Source organism: Zalophus californianus, chromosome 3 (assembly GCF_009762305.2).
Source record: "Zalophus californianus isolate mZalCal1 chromosome 3, mZalCal1.pri.v2, whole genome shotgun sequence".
NCBI classification, from domain to species: Eukaryota; Metazoa; Chordata; class Mammalia; order Carnivora; family Otariidae; genus Zalophus; species Zalophus californianus.
This window is the reverse complement of record NC_045597.1, coordinates 135,188,813-135,205,640: the sequence shown is the minus strand read 5'-3', so window position 1 is coordinate 135,205,640 and position 16,828 is coordinate 135,188,813. Positions and strand designations below refer to the sequence as shown.

General features: G+C 40.7%; 1 protein-coding gene across 3 annotated transcripts in view; it reads left to right on the top strand.

Moving 5' to 3' along the window:
• Positions 1 to 14,369, top strand: part of SLC25A12 (solute carrier family 25 member 12) — a 194,907-nt gene extending 180,538 nt beyond the window's left edge. For all 3 annotated transcript variants that reach the window (XM_027588356.2, XM_027588358.1, XM_027588357.1), the window contains exons 14-18: positions 6,944 to 7,084; positions 8,908 to 9,046; positions 11,639 to 11,797; positions 11,913 to 12,003; positions 13,290 to 14,369. In XM_027588356.2, coding sequence (XP_027444157.1) covers positions 6,944 to 7,084; positions 8,908 to 9,046; positions 11,639 to 11,797; positions 11,913 to 12,003; positions 13,290 to 13,491 — 732 coding nt within the window. In that variant the 3' untranslated portion in view covers positions 13,492 to 14,369. The remainder of the gene's footprint in view (positions 1 to 6,943; positions 7,085 to 8,907; positions 9,047 to 11,638; positions 11,798 to 11,912; positions 12,004 to 13,289) is intronic.
• The last annotated feature ends 2,459 nt before the right edge of the window (positions 14,370 to 16,828 follow it).

Below are 16,828 nucleotides of genomic sequence, written 5' to 3'. Positions count from 1 at the left end.
CCCTGGCCGTCAGTACTACCTCTTGTTCTCTTTTTTGAGGTGAGTTTTTCCATCTTGTGATTCTTGCAGAATGTGGTCACTTTTCTATTTGTAGAGCTGCAGCAATTCTTTTTGTCACTCTGGGTGAGTTTTACCACCTTGTCTTCCAGGTCACTGAGCCTCTCTTCTCTTTCATCTGGTCTGCTGTTGAATCCATTTAGTATATTTTTCAGTTCAGTTATTGCATTTTTCAGCTCTTCTTTTTTGTACTTTTTTACATTATATGTCCCCTTATTGAAGTTCTGTTTATTCATACATTCTTCTCCCAAGATTGGAAAGCATCTTTATGACCATTACTTTGAACTTTTTATCAGGTAAATGACTTCTCTCCATTTCATTGAGATTTTTTTTACTGGGCTTTTGTCTTGTTCTTTCATTTGGAACACATTCCTGTTTCCTCAGCTTGACTCTATTTGTTTTTCTATATTAGGCAAAACAGGTGTCTCTCCCAGTCTTGAAGAAGTGCTCACAGGAAGATGGGGGTGTGTTTCTGTCTGTTGCCTGTGTACCCTGGGGGTGGTAGCCTGTTAAGAACTGTCTCTCCAATTGTTTCAGTCCCATGGGCCCCAGAAATGCCAGTCCCATGACTACAGATGCTCAAGGGGTATCCCCTGTGTGGACTGCATGCACCCACTTGCTTTGGCAGGGCCTCATGAAAGTGCTGGGCCAGGGTAAGCTCACCTGCCAGGGTTAGCAGGGCTGGAGTCACAGGAGAAGGCAGGGCTGGGGTAAGCTTGCCACTGGGTTTAGTGGAACAAGGCTCTGGGAGAGTGCAGGGTTGGGGCAAGGAGAGGAAGAGTAAAAAATGATGCCTACCAGTGCCAGCACCACCAAGGCAGGAGAAGAGTGCAGAATGGCTCCTGTCAGCACCCTCATCCTCAGGGAGGGTTCCAACAGACCCCTCTTCTTCCCGCAGATGCCTTATGTCTAGCCAATGAATCTCTGTCACATGTGGTGTAGGTGCCCTCTAACCTGCTGCTTTTGCGCTGGGTCATAGCTTGAGTGTGTGCATGAACCCTTCAAATGGGGAGTCTCAGTTTCCTTTAGCCCTTTGGATCTCTTGGTTTTTAAAGCCAGATATTTTGGGGACTTGTCTCTCTGGTACAGGTCCCAAGAGTTGGGGTGCCTGATGTAGAACTTGAACCTGTTGCTCCTCATGGATGTTCTCTGTATTTGTGAAATCACTCTTGCTTGTGGGTCATCCCCGCACAAGTGGGGTTTTTGGCCATACTGCATCTCTGCCTGTTTCACCTGTCTCATTGTGGTCTTTTTATCCGTTGTTGTGGAGGAGCTGTTGAGCTAGTTTTCACGTCTTTTTCAGAGAGAATTGTTCTATATGTAGGTGTAGTTTTGGTGTGTTCTGGGTTTTTCTCTACCATGTTGACCTGCCCTCTCTGTGGTGGTTTTTTCAAAGAAAAGATTATGTAGAGTTTCTTAGACTATCTATAAACTTAAACAGGAAAAAAATTTAGTATCTTTCCAAGTCAAAAAAGCAGAAAGTTAATTAGTCTAAATGGACTGATCTATATGTATTTTTAAAAAATCCCATTGATAAGTACCTGTTTTTATGTTAAACTCTAACCAGAGCACATACCTGCCTGATCACATTACCTCTTTCAGAGAGTGTATTCTTCTGAATGGGTAGAAGTTTTTGACTCAGAACAGATTTAACGCTCAGCAAAAGGCTAGTGTCATCTTAGCATGTTGCAGATGTTCTTAGCCCTGTGTGAACATAGCTCCTGAAGAATACATCCCTTCCCTTCAGTCTGCACAGTGCTCTCACATTAGTGCACAAGAGCTCTGTGAGGTATATGGGGGCAGTTGTTGGGATCCCTATTGTCATATTAGGAAACCAGGGACTGGAAAGGTTTTGACCTATCCAAGGCTACAAAGTTAATGACAGTATAGATCAACAAATCTAGAATCTTTCTACTCTTCCATGCTTCCTCCCTTCGGCCTATGGGTGTCCACACCCATAGGTGCAGCAAGAGGTCCACTTGTTAGTTGGAGCATTTACTAATCCTAGGGCCATGATTTGTAGCTGACCAGCCCTTATGCTGTGTCTCCCTCAGCAAACTGAGTTTGCATATCTCCAAAGAGTTGTTGGAAATAGTATCTACACCCACCGTCCCAGGAATCAGTGTGCTCCCCAACTTGATGCGTGCATACTTGTGTGAGCACATATACATATGTGAACAAGTTCAGAGTCCATATATCAGTGACTCAGCAGTGAGCAAATTGCAACTTACTCCTTTTAAGTTATCATGGTCCTAGGCTATTTTAGAAAGAACCATTGCATTTCCCATTGCTTTATAAAATATCTAAGAATGCTTGGTTGATGGCATGTGAGAGAGAGTCACTGTTCCTATTCTTCTGGAGTCAGTCCTGGTGACAGCTAATTCTGTGGCTTTTATTAGCTTGGTTATTTTAAATGCACATATTTTGTACATCTGTTCAAGTTCCTGGTGTGGCCTTAAATTGAAGTTAGATTTTCATCAATCTCTGTAAGGGAAGACTATAATGAATTGTTCAGATTGTAGTAGGAGGGAAATAGTTCCAAACGACAGGAGAAAACAGATCAAAGAAGAAAGTAAACAGGAGACTGGGCACAAGCAGGGCCAGGTCGCCCGCCTCTTTGTGGACTCTGCCCCTGGGGTAGGATTTTAAGGGCAGGAGGTTGAACAGGCCTAATCCTGTGTGCAACCCCTTGGCCTCAGGCACATCAGAGGCCTGGTGACATCTCAATATTACATACTTTTTCCTCCTAATTTTTACTGCCCACTTTAGTTGGTTTATTTTCTCACTAAAAAAATAATTATGTGATGCAAGATTAAATGGAAGTGTTTACATTCTTTCCATTTCTGTCATATATAGATAACCTTCATTCAAAATGAGATTTGTTCTTTTTTTGTGTCACTTGTAATTCATTTCTAGAACAACGAAACAACTTAGTAATGAAAAATGAAAGCCTCTAAAAGTTTTAATATTAATGTTTGCCTCTCTTTATAAGAATAAGCAGCAGATTTGAAGAGGGAAATTTCACCATTAGAAGTTTAGAGGCTAATTTTGGTAATTTGGTAAGGGGGAAAAAGTCACCAAGCGTGCTGCATAGAAGGGTATTATCTAATGTAAGCATCAGGATGTCAAATTAGACCAAGTCCACTAAGAGTATAGAACTGTTTATCATCATGATGTAATTTGAAATTGTAGATATCTTTGTTATTTCAAATCACTAGCTATAATTGCTTAGATTTTTTTGATGTTCATATTTACATAGATGGATAAGCCTGTTTAAAGTTTTGGATCCGCAGATAACTAGTGCTAGTTTTTAAAATGCATTTAATGTATATAAATACCAAATTTATCATGGGGAAGAATGTGAGAGAGGACCTAGTCTATAAAGGAAGCCATTGTTTCTAAGACCAGTTCTGTTTCTTGTTTTTTGGTTGGTTTTTTTGAGTACTTAATACATTTCATGATTCAGAATTTAAAAGGAACAATAGAGTATGCTTTAAAAATTCTTTCAGGTACTCATTTCTCTTTCCAGAAGGCAACCAATATTTTCATGCCTCAGCCATTCTAATTTTGACAAACTAATTTTGATCAGTGCATACCTATGTTTTATGTTTGGTTTATGTTACTTGGCATAATTTTATTACCAGATCTTATTGCTTAAGAGCTTATAATTGTTTCTCCTTAACTATTACCTTGTTGGGCATGTACACTTTTTTGTTTAACTTTGTTGCTCTTTAAACTAGCAAACATATTTGCATATTTGTAGAACAGCAAACATTAGCATATTTGTAAAAATACAGATACTTTTTTCCATTGAAAAGTTACCATATTTTTATTTCACAACTTGATACTTTCTGAAATTCATTATGTTCATTGATTATGTTTACTGTGTTTTTTCCCTGTGAAAAGCTGTTTTTAATGTAATAATATCACTCACAATCAGTAGAGCCTTAAAATAGAAGAGAAATGCTATTTTCCTGTGTTAGTTTTTCAGAGAGGAAACAGTTAAGAATGTGATAAAACATAATCCTTGTTCTATGTCTCTAGATTTCTCACTAGAAGGATTGAATTAATTGCAGATTTTCTTCCCCCATCCCACTGTCCCCAGTTTAACATGTGTGAGATAGTGGTCAATCTCAGAGTTTAGAAAAGGACAGTGCGTATTTGCTGTGGATGTTGCCCTGTAAGTGTTACCAAAGTTTTAGACAACTTAAATAACAATCTTTATTTTTTCTAAAATTATTCAATGTTTCTGGATAGTTTTGGCCTATATAGTCCTAGGCCTATCATAAGGTTCTTTAAAATAGAAATTTTTAAGACATATACAGACTATGCAATTGCTAGACGTTTTCTCCCTTCAAATATAGTAGAGTACATAAGTGTGAACCACACTCATAGATGTGTGCCTTGCTACAGTGTCATTGCTTTCTTGTTTACATGCTAACTTGTCAGGTGTATATATAAATGCAAATCAGTTTATGTCCATTGCATTCTCAGGACTTAGTATGCATTCTGGGTAACAGATCTTCAAAGCATACAAGAGTTAACGTGTTAGATGTTACATGTACACTCAGAAAGAAATGTGAAGAGTTGTTGAAGGAGTACGAATCTCAATCAACTGGCAATTATTTCCGAAGGGCCTGGTGAGGAGAGCAGGAGGAGCTGTGGGGTGGGGTATGACCGGCTGGAGAACGCCTGCTCTGTGGGACATTATACTTTACTTTACTAACGATTAAAAACATGGAAGAACTTTGTATTGTTTAAACATGATGTCCATAATTAATGAATGGCATCCAAGGTTTGACATCATCTGATGGTGGCAAAGTTTGGGGATTATAATCAAAATTTGTGTTTCTGTCTTTTTTTTTTTTTTTTTTTATCTGCTTTAGTTTAGAACATAAGGTGCATTTTCCCAAAGGTAGTCTTCACAACCATTATTTAAACATGAGGTTTCAGGGAAGTAGTAAACTTTTTCAATTGGTTTGGTCTTTAATACTAGCTGTGGGAGCAATTATTTCGATTATCATTTTAACATAATTTTTCACCCAGCAATCCTTTTGAAAGTATTGTTTGCTTAGATTGAAACACTGAAATGCTTCCTTCTCCCTGCAGCACAGTAAATTAAGAGAAGGAAACTCAGGCAAATCAACATGTAAAATTGGGTCAGTTGTCACTCTGGGGTTTGTGTGCCAGTGGTATGGATTGTGGAGTTGGGAGTCACGGGAAACCCAGAGAGAGACAGCACATTGCTGCACCCCCATGCCTGGTGGACAACAAAGGGATCAGGGCTCTGGGGAATCCAGGATAGTAAGCTTCCCACAGAGCCGAAAGGGCTCTTGTATCAGTGTTGGCACTTGGGGACGGCGTGGTCTGTAGGAGTAAGGGGTCAAGGTTGGAGCAGGCAGAGTTGAGAATGGGCTGAGACCTGCTACCCCTTGGAAGTAGGACTGGAAGGACTGTGGGTTTTAGAAACATGAACAGGAATGTGGGTGAAGGTAGAGTATTGAAGTGTCATTGAATGCTGCACATGATTTTTAAGGGTATCGTTTGTAGTGTTTCTGTACCTGTGGAATTGGCCCCAGTGAGGCCTTTCCTAGTTCCTGTTCCACATGGGACATGGTACTGCAGTGAAGTTACGATTATATAGTATAATATGATTATGTGACTATGGTTATGATTGTGTAATCCAAACAGCTGCAGTTCAGATGAAGATGTGCAAGTGAGATTTTTTCACTTCGTGGAGATACATATATTTATGTTTTATTTTTTTTTTTACAAGATTTTATTTATTTATTTAAGAGAGAGAGAGACAGAGCCATGAGCAGCAGGGAGGTGACAGAGGGAGAGGGAAAAGCAGACTACCCTCTGAGCAGGGAGCCTGATGGGAGGACCTCGATCCCAGGACCTGAGATCATGACCTGAGCCGAAGGCAGACACCGCCCATGCGCCCCTATATTTATGCTTTAAAAATGTATTTTTATATATCCTATATACACACACTCATACAAACACATTTTTTCCTTACAAAAAACTAAAAGAAAAAAAAGAATTGGTAGCAGTTTTGTTACACATTCTCCCCCCCCCCACTAGTTAACAGATTTCAGATTCAAATACACCCTTATTATCCAAATTCAAATCCCTGTCACTCACTACCATTGTGGAGTGTAGCTTTGATTTGCCCAGTTTCCTACTCATGGTAACTAGATGATCCATTTCCCAGCAGAGTTTTTCTGGTTTTGTCTTGATACTGAAAGTATCTTTCTAGGTTCTCTCCTTTTAGCTACGTATCTGTCTCAAGAGTTTTGCTCAATTTAATAGATTTTAGAATTTGAACGGGGCGGGGGGAGATTTTTCCCCTATGACTTAGGCACCTCTGTGGGGCGAAATTGTGTTAATTGTTCTACAATCCAAGGAAGTGGAAGCGGATGGCTGAGCTAAAATGAATCCTTGGTAAGAGAAGGAAAGTGACGCTTGTAGATCCACATTTTACCTCCAGCTTACAAAATATACCAACCAGTCTTTTACCATCTCTTTCCCTTTCATTGGGAAGCTCCCTGCTGCCTCATCTGGCTTCACTTTTGTTTTCCAAATGTGTTTATTAGTTTTGCCATTTTGGATATGGCTGGGTTGACCCCGGAAAGACTGGTTTGAGAAATACTCTTGACATTTCAAATCAAAACAAATCCAGACACAGATTAGCTTGAAACTGAGTTTGGGACCATCCCTGTGAGCCCCTCTAGCATTGGCCGAAGTGTGGGCCTCTCATTCCCCTGTGAAGAGGGAGGAGTAAAGTGGTGCCGTGTAGAGGCTTTTCTGGATTTTTCTTGGTAACGCTCCTGTCCGTCTCTGATTTGGAAATCTGCTTCTGTCTCTCCTCCCTTGCCTGCAGGCTGGCGGCTCTCAAGTCATCTTTACTAATCCACTGGAGATAGTAAAGATTCGCCTGCAGGTAGCTGGAGAGATCACCACAGGACCCAGGGTCAGCGCCCTGAATGTACTCCGGGACCTGGGACTTTTTGGTCTGTATAAGGTGAGTAGATTTCCTTGGGTGATCTCAGTAGAGAGCTTGTCATGTACTCAATAGAACCGTGAAAGAATGTGGAAACCAGGCTTCTCCCTGCAAAGTGGAGAAGCAGTTTTGTCCAGCAGGGTAGTTCCTCGAGTACAAAATCGGACAAAAAGACAAAATCAGGACACTTTTATTAGAGGCAGTGGGCTATACAAACACACTCTCCTGTTGTCGCCTTCAGCCTTTCTGAAGGTGCCGGCAGGGAGGCCCACCTCACAGCCTTTGATTTGATGGCAGGTTTGGGAAAAGTTTCTTTGGTGTTCTCTTTGGTCTGTTTTTTAGGGCTTCAAAATAGTCCTGTGTTTATTTTGAGTCTGAGTTATCTCTATTGTTATCTTCCCAGTAGGAGCTTCTGTTTGTCTTAATAATTTGACCACAATGAAACAGTAGCAGAGTTTGGGAGAATTTAGGTTTTTAAGAAGTTAAGGGGTGGGATTTGTCAATAATGAATTCCATTAAAACACACACACACACACACACACACACACACACACACACACACACCCCACAGAGTGTACTGTACTTTAGCAAAATGCCAGTCAACAGACTCCTTCCCTGCAGGTATACTTACTCCCATCATTACAGATCGGATGTAATGGAGCAGAAGCTATTATTTTTCTTAAACAAGGAAGAGTATTTCTTTCCATTCTTTTGCCTGGCATAAGGGGGGAATACGTAAATTTGGCTGCTATTAGACAACAGTGTTTCTACAGCATCTGATTTATTTACAGATCTATCACTGTAGAAATGTGTAAATTGGCTTCTGTAGCTACGAATTGGAAATCAGAAATACTCTAGATTAGAATCATACAGGTACTCTCTTAGGAGACCAGTAAACCAATGATGCTTATCTTGAGAGAGTTCTGTACACATTTCCTGCCCTCCGCCCCCAATTTCCATCCTTTTTGGAATTCCTTTTGAGAGCTGAATTTATTAATACTGCTTCTGTCTATATCATCCTTCAGAGATTCCTTGGATTTTTTTTTTTTTTAATGTTTTGAGTTTGTCTTTTCAAAACAGAACCATTAGGGAAACAAGGGCCAAAGATGGAGTATTCGGCTGGAAGATGAGTATTCAGGTCAAGCCCTGGGCAGGAGAATAGCCTGGGTGACTGACCAAGTTGAGGAAGGTGTTTATTGTTCCTCAGTCACTGAGATGAGCTATCCCTGGGTAGCTTTCTATTCCAGTGGAAACTTCTGCTAAAATAATTTGTCCCAGTTCCCCCAATCCTCTGCTACCCAAGAGTAGTTTCTTTTTCCCATTCCCTCGAATAGTCACCTTTCTTTTCCAGTGTCACTGCCTATAGCTTAACTGGTACTTCATGGGCTCTATGCTGTGTAGATCGAACGGATGAATTGTTAGTTTTGTGGACTGCCTTTGCTGGTTGCTTTGGAATCAAGGTATTAACATTAGGTTCCCAAGTCTGTTCCCACCCATGCCCCTCTCCCTCGCATCCACCAAAGCCACACAGAACAAACAGCCTGGAGGTTTGAGAACTGAATTTTTTTTAACCTTAAAATCTGAATCTATATTGCAAATGCCAGAAAATTCTTAGTTCTCAGGATAACATCATTACCCAGTTAACTAACTCTAGGTCTCCAGGGTCCGCCAGCCTTTCTCAAACTTTGAGTCAGGTATATTTCCTATGCCCATCTTGTTCCCCCCCCGCCATTTCCATTCCACTCAGTCCCCATGCTGTTTGAGGGAACACTTAAGGCATCCGTTGTGGGCATTCACGGCCCTGTTTACACAACTGTTTTGCACTGTTTCCTCACTTGTGACAGGGTGCCAAAGCGTGTTTCCTCCGAGACATTCCCTTCTCTGCAATCTATTTTCCTGTTTATGCTCATTGCAAACTACTTCTGGCTGATGAAAATGGACACGTGGGAGGTATAAATCTCCTTGCAGCTGGAGCCATGGCAGGTAACTACAATTTTTTTTTTTTTAAGCCAAAGAACCCTACCCCCATTCTCTTTAAGAAGTACACAATTTCTGTGCACTGTCCGCCTTTATTTCTGGGAGGGTTATTGTTTGTATCTGACTTAGTTTAAATATGATCGCTTTTTCTCCTTTGTGGGATGTGCTGTAATTCTGATGAGAGTTAATTACATTTGCATAATGTGGATAAACAGCGTAATGCAGCTTAGCAACTCAGAGCCAAATTAGATCTGCCCATCTAAATTGGGCTTTCATCATTAACATGCTTCTTAGCCTCCCGTGCCCCTGAAACCTTGGGTGCAGCCAAGCTAAGCATAAAGGTGGAAGAGTTCTTCATCAAATCAGTTGCTTCATTGTAACTCATGTGATGCCCAGGTCTAGCATGCCTCACTTGCTATTTCTGCATGATGGAGTCTACATGATTGGCTCAAAATTGAGCTTTCTTCATGATACTGTCAGTGTTCCTTCTATCATCGTTCTCGTTAGATACAAATATGCAGTACTTGCCCGGCAAACGACCCTATACTCAATTGGCATCTCTTCTCTGTCCCTTAACACTTTCTTTAGTAATAGTTGTTTGCATAAGTTTTATTTTCCGTACTAGGCTGGGAGCTTTTTGAGGGCAAGAGTTTCATTTTTTTCATTTTTGCTTTCCCTTCATGGCCAGCATAGTAATAATAGGAGCTCAGATGTCAGTGGAACAAGTGAAAATCTTCATTTGGTCTGAGTTCCCAAGTTAGACACAAAAGAGATTCCATTTGAAAGAGGAGCCTAACAAATGTAGAAAGGTACTAAGTTTTTTCCTTCCAATCTCACAGGTCTAGCCTTCCTCTTGAAGGAGCTAACTTGGGATAGAAGGGGAGGACCAGGTGTTCTTGGCTGCACCAGCTCTCAGAAATGACAGAGGAAGGAAAGGGTGTGTGTTTGCTCCCCATTACTGCTGGTCCAGGATAGAAAGGTGAAGGGTGAACACCCACTCAAACGTAGTATCCAGATGCTCGGTGTCAGTCTGCCTGCCTGGGCTCATGGTACTGTGTAGCTCTCACTGGGTTCATTCTCCTCTGGTGCCCTGGCTGGACAGCCGGACAGCCTGGGCACTTCCAAGAGTGTAGTGTGTATGGTGGGGTTCTGAGGGTGTTGGGATGGACCGTGTTCTTATTCTCACCCATGATGACAGGGAATGACTTGTGATGGTTAAGAAACTCTCCCAAGGGAGCTCTGAGCCCTTATTTGGGGTCTAGCAAATCCCATGTTCTCTGGCATTTGTTACTTCCGTCCTTTAAAAGCCAGAAAAGCTACCTGCTCCATGTTGGCACTGAGTGTTCCTCCAGCCCCTTTTCCGTACTCAGCAAAGTCTCCCACTTTTAAATGGGGCCAGCAAATTTTCCCCCCAAGCGTTTGCCTCTGCTTTCCAGTCAGCAGCAACAAAACAAAACAACACAACAAAACAGCAACAAAAAAAACCAGCCAAAGAACAGTCTAATTATGGACAGGTATTTTGCCAGTGATTGATGGAACCAAGTAAACATTTTCATGGAACTGTCAGCGCCGTGAAATTTGCCCCCAGATATTTGATGTTGGTTTTCAGAATGAGAGGTGATTTTTTCTAATTTTTACCAGTAAAGCCTTGCTGGCAGGCCCTAAGAACATTTAGAATTCAGAACATTCCAAAGACAGGCAGTTTACCTAGTTTCATCTGACTACGGTGCAGGGCCGCGTGGAGCGGAGGTATTTGCATCCTCCTGCAACAGCGGCTCCCATTGGTCCCACAGGTCCGCCAGCTCCATCTGCCTAGTGATGATTCAGTGATAGTCATAGACCCAACTGAATATCATCCCTCTGAGGAAGGTTATCTTGCTCCTTTGTCCCCAGCTTTGTTTTATAAGGGAAAGATGTGGTTGTGAAATCTGTCTTGGGTGTCCCACTGCTGATCAATCTCAGCATGACCCCAGGGAGCTCCGGCACAGGGGATGGATGATGAAGCCTTTTGATGACCAGTTCCCCTATTGTTCCTTAACTGGTTGCCTGGCCGCCTCAGCTCCTGTTGTAATGACTTCTGTCATGTAAGCATGTCTGAAAAGAGTCCCAGCCAACTCCCGAGTTAGCCCCTCAAACAGGTGAGTGGATATGACTATTGACATTCACCTTGTGCAGTAAGGCAACAAGAATCAGCAAGAAAACACTACGTTTAGCATTCATCAAATGGGCAGTGTCCTCATTTCTTATTATATACAAAAATACTTGTATCTTATTTGCTGAAAAAAAAGGAGGTAAAATCATTGAAACCTAAAAGGGAATACTTGGGAATGTCCTAGTAATATTGCTGCATTTTTTCCTCTCCTAGTTCTTTGGGATCACGCAATGTAGAGTGATTTTCCTAATTCAGAAAGAAAAAAGAATGTTGTTCCACACTGAAGCAGCTAATAGGCTTATGTATCCTTTTTCCAATGAGTGCCCAGGCACCTATTTATTGGAGTTAGAGCAGTTAAAGTTGCCATTTGTACTGTTGGCTGTTAGCAGTATTTCTGCTCCTTATAAGGTACTTTGGGTGACTTCAGTGTGCCCTTCTCCTGAAAGGTGTGCCTGCTGCTTCCCTGGTGACCCCCGCTGATGTCATCAAGACAAGACTGCAAGTGGCCGCCCGTGCGGGCCAGACGACATACAGTGGTGTCATTGACTGTTTCAGGAAGATACTCCGGGAAGAGGGGCCCTCAGCATTTTGGAAGGGGACTGCAGGTAAGGGCTACGGCCATGCAGAATGGCTCGCTAGTGTTAGGGACCTGCTCCCATTACTCACCGACTGGCTTTGCCACAGTCATGTTCAGTATCCTCACTCCCGTCTGTTTTTCAGCTCGAGTGTTTCGATCTTCTCCCCAGTTTGGTGTTACCTTGGTCACCTATGAACTTCTCCAGCGATGGTTTTACATTGATTTTGGAGGCCTGTAAGTGCAGCTGTTCAACTCCTTGTAAAAGAAAGCACCGAAACCAAAATAGGTCTTTGTTCGGCCTGCGGAGGCAGTTTTGGAACTCCTAGAACTGGGTAGGACAGAGAACCCTACAGGACCAGTGCATTTAAAACAGTGGGCTCGAGAAGCTTCGGTATGAGGGGACCATCATACGCAGTGTTAAGCAGTGACTTGGGGAAAGTGAAGGCAAGCAGCAAATTAAACTGTTACGTGAATAAATTATCTTTTTTAGTGTAAGCAAATACAGAGCTTCATGGATTTAGGTCCTTATTATTTGAATTCTATTAGATGGCCTTTTCACCAGATATAAGGTAAATTTGTTTTAGTAACGTTTTATGAACTTTGTTTCCAAGACTCAATCAAGACTTTTCACACCTCCGAGACTTCATTATTTATTTTTATTTATTATTAGGTAGGTATAGATGTTCTTAGAGCTAACAGAAAAGAAAAAAAAACGTTCAGAGAGAGGTTATGCCTATGGACATAATTACTGGTGAAATCTAGGTCAGAAATTGGGCCACTTGAAGCCTGGGAAGTGCTGGGAAGAAAAGGAATTACTTGTTGAATCTACTGGGTGGGCAAGGTTGTACCTAAAGCAATTAATTGTCAGCTTTTCAGCAGGTAATCAAATCCCATTTCTGGGTGTTCCGCTCATAAACCTTTGACCCCCTTCCTTGCTTAAAGGCCAAACATGGAATTAGCTGCTGAACCCTAGGAACAGAGAGACTTCTACAAAGTAGGAAGTTAAGAATAGCAATCTTACAATTCCAGGCTTTTCTGTGCTTTCACATTCTTTAAAAGTTAGAATTATATCTGTGTCTCTTTAAATTTAGTAATAACCATCATGAGTCTAGCACTTAAAAAGTTAACTTTTTAACTCTGTCAAAATAAAAGAAAAATGTAAACTTTTTATGACTAATTTATGCTTAATGCAGAAAACTTGGAGAACGTAAAAGTACAAAAGAGAAAATCACTCACAGTCCTACTTCCCTGAGAATGTTAATATTTAAGTGTATTTTCTTCTGATCTTTTCTCTGTGGATCTATTTATAAATTGAGGCCATTTCTCTTCCAAATAAAAAATATGAATGTGTTGCTTTCCAAGCAGCCATAAATCCTAAGAAATGTAGCATAGATGACAAGGAAGTAGCTGGACAAACACTCCTCTTTGGGGCACATGGGTGAGACTGAAAATGTTCTGTCCGCATGTGCCATCCGCATCAGTCTTGAGCACTCTAACCATTGGCTTTTTCCTATCAACAGCAAACCCTCTGGCTCAGAACCAACACCCAAGTCACGCATCGCAGACCTTCCTCCTGCCAATCCCGATCACATCGGTGGATACAGACTTGCCACGGCCACTTTTGCTGGCATTGAAAACAAGTTTGGCCTTTATCTCCCCAAATTTAAATCTCCTAGCATTGCTGTAGTTCAGCCAAAGGCAGTGGCGGCGGCAGCTCAGTGATGAGACAGCCGTTGAGCGTGGCAAAATGGTGCCCTGGAGAGAGAAGCCTAGAAGAGCAGCCCTGTAATGTATCCCGTCAGCTGCATGGTGCTGACTGAGCTGAGGAGTCAAACTATTCTTTCTATATGACATATACATATATTTGTTTATAAAGTAACCATTTGCCCAGGAAAAAGCAACAACGCAGTTTTGAGCTTTAGTGTTAAGTGTTGAAATGTTTTCTAAGCCTTGGCATGGATTAGTGTTCTAGACTGCTTTGCACAGCTTGCACTTAGAGTGACTGTACATATTGTACATCTTTGTACAGAGACATCTTGGCACCTCATCCCAGCAAATCACATTTATAGAATGTACTGCAGTTCTAAGTGGCTTGAAATGTACAGAATGTTTTGAAAGTGTTTTATTAAGAGTCACACAAAAATAAATGTATTAAAATTAAATTCATTCTCTTATTGGTGACTTACAGCAATAAAGCATCAATATTGGATGTATTTAATTCCCAGCTCGTTTTCCATTCTGGAATAAAAAGGTATTTGCTGATAGGAGGCATAATGAGACCAAGTGCTTACACCATTGAATAAGAGATCCTTTGGAAAAGATGCATGCTCGTGGATGCCAGAGGACCAGGCTAATGACTTGTGTGTGCTGATGTGTTTCCATTTGTATTTAACATGTGTGTAGATTCTCCTCTGTTCATCAGTCAAAAGGCATTTCCTCGATAGCTCCTCTCCTGTCAGTGTGCATATGGAAAGAGTGGTGTCCCCAGCATTACTGCCTTAGTTTTGCTTTCCTCTGACACAGCAAGGCAAGGGCCTAGCTTTCAAGATTAAAGGATACTTTGGCTATTTTTCTTCATATGGATATGATTCCAAAAAAAATAAAATGCACACCAAAATGTATACATGTAGTTGGATTTTCCTTCATAAATACACTGATAGTGCTTTTTATTTTGATTCACTACCAGTTCCAAATAACTCATCATTAGGTTTCCCTCTCTCCCACTTCTGTAGGAAATTATTTGATTTGGAAAGGGCTATGGAAGTGAGGGGGGAGGGAAGAAGAAAAAGAGAAGCTGTATCTTGTGATTTTTAGTGGGTCTAGGTTCTTCCTTATGAATCCACATCCAAATCCAAACTACTTATTCCAAAAGTCACTCACCAAGGGTGTGATTACTAATTTAGATCTAAACATGCATCTTGACAGCCACATCTGCACTTTACTATGGTTGTGATTTGATGTGTACATCACAATTTACTTTAGCAAAGTGCTTTGGGAAAACATTATTGCTATTGCCAATGAGCCAGGATATGAGAATGTATGCAAATATTTTCAAGGGGCAAACTTGGAGACAGACCCAGTCACTTAGAATCCTCCACGGCACTTATCACTTGATGGCTCACAGCCCTGTAACACAACCACAGGCTCTCAAGCCCTCAAGAAACGAAAGACTTAGCTTTGAAAGCAAGTTATTCCCAAATGTCTTCAGTTCTCATTGGAATGGACTAAATAGTAGTACAGTTGTTTCACTATTACCACCTGTTAAAAATATTCAAGTAGTCCACAGATATGTTCTTACAAAAGATTCATAGAATATCTGTGTATATAATTGACCCTTGAACAACTTGGGGGCAGGGGGCACCAACCCCCAGCACAGTGGAAAACTGGCATATATTGATTCCCCGAAAACTTTACTAATAGCCTACTGTTGACCAGAATCCTTACCAATAACATAACCAGCCACTTAACACATATTTTGTATATGTATTATAGACTGTATTCTAATAATAAAGTAAGCTAGAGAAAAGGAAACGTTTAGAAAATCATAAGGAAAATACATTTACAGTACTGTATTAAAAAAAATCTGCGTATAAGTGGACCGACCACACAGTTTGAGTGTCCACTGTATGGAGTAAGATATGAAAGGCCCCTCTTCACCTTGCTTCTCCCTTCACCACTCCCTGCCTGAGAAGGAATCACTCATAGGTTAAAGTCTAAATTTGTAGTCTGTTTTTCATACATCTCTATAGAAAAAAGTGTGTATATATTTATATTTTTAAAACAGGGTTATGCTATGTATGTATTGTTCTGTGACTTTTGTTCATCTAATACCTTTGAGATCTTTCCATGCCCATTCATAAAGATTGGTCTTAATTTTTAATAGCTACATAGGACTGCATTGTATGAGTTATGACACTTTTCATAAATACTCCCTATTAACGTTCATTTTTTTCACTGTTGCAAGCACTACCGTAGCGAATGGTATACATCTTTTTGTACATATATTTTGAGTATGTGTGCTGGTATTTCATTAGGATATTTAAAATTGGAACTGATGATTCACAAGATATATGGGTTTTACATTTTTATATATATTGCCACATTGTTCCTCAAAAAGGCTTTACTAATTTACTTTCCTACTGACAGCGTATGAGAATGCCTCTTTCTTTGTAATCTCCGCAAAAATGGGTATTATCAGTCTTACGTTTTAGGTGAATCATGACAGGTGATCACTGTTGTTTTCATTTTCATTTTCCTAGTTACTAGTAAGGTTTGAATGTCTTTTCATATTTACTGGCCATTGTATACTTTCTTATTGTGGAGTATACACAAAGGACATGAGATGTACATGTATGCATGTATATACACTCATATTTTAAAATCAGAAAGCGAACATCCATGTAACTACCCATGCCAAAAAACAGAATAGTTCTAACACCTCAGAAATTCCCACATATCCTCCCCGTCATACGCCTTCTCTCCTCTTTAACACCAGCCCTACTTTTCATTTCTTTATAGTTTTATACCTATGTATATATCCCTAAATATATCCCTAAATATTTAGTTCCTATTTTTGAAATTTGTGTGACTCAAATTATATTGTAGTCTTTTGAGACTTGTTTCTTTTGCTAAACATGTTTATAAGACTCATCCATATAATCATGTATATCTATACTTTGCTTATTCCATTATATGAATATATTATAATTTTTCCGTTTTACTCTGGACATCTGAGTGGTTTTTTTTTTGTTTTTGTTTTTGTTTTAAAGATTGTATTTATTTATTTGACAGAGAGAGAGAGACAGCGAGAGCAGGAACACAAGCAGGGGGAGTGGGAGAGGGAGAAGCAGGCTTCCTGCGGAGCAGGGAGCCCAATGTGGGACCCGACCCCAGGACCCCGGGATCACGACCCGAGCCGAAGGCAGATGCCTAACGACTGAGCCACCCAGGCGCCCCCTGAGTGGTTTTTTAATTTGAGGATACTGCAAACAGTGCTGCTCTGGATATTTTGTATATGTACTCTAGAGTATGCACTTAAAAAAAGTTTATTTAATCTCTA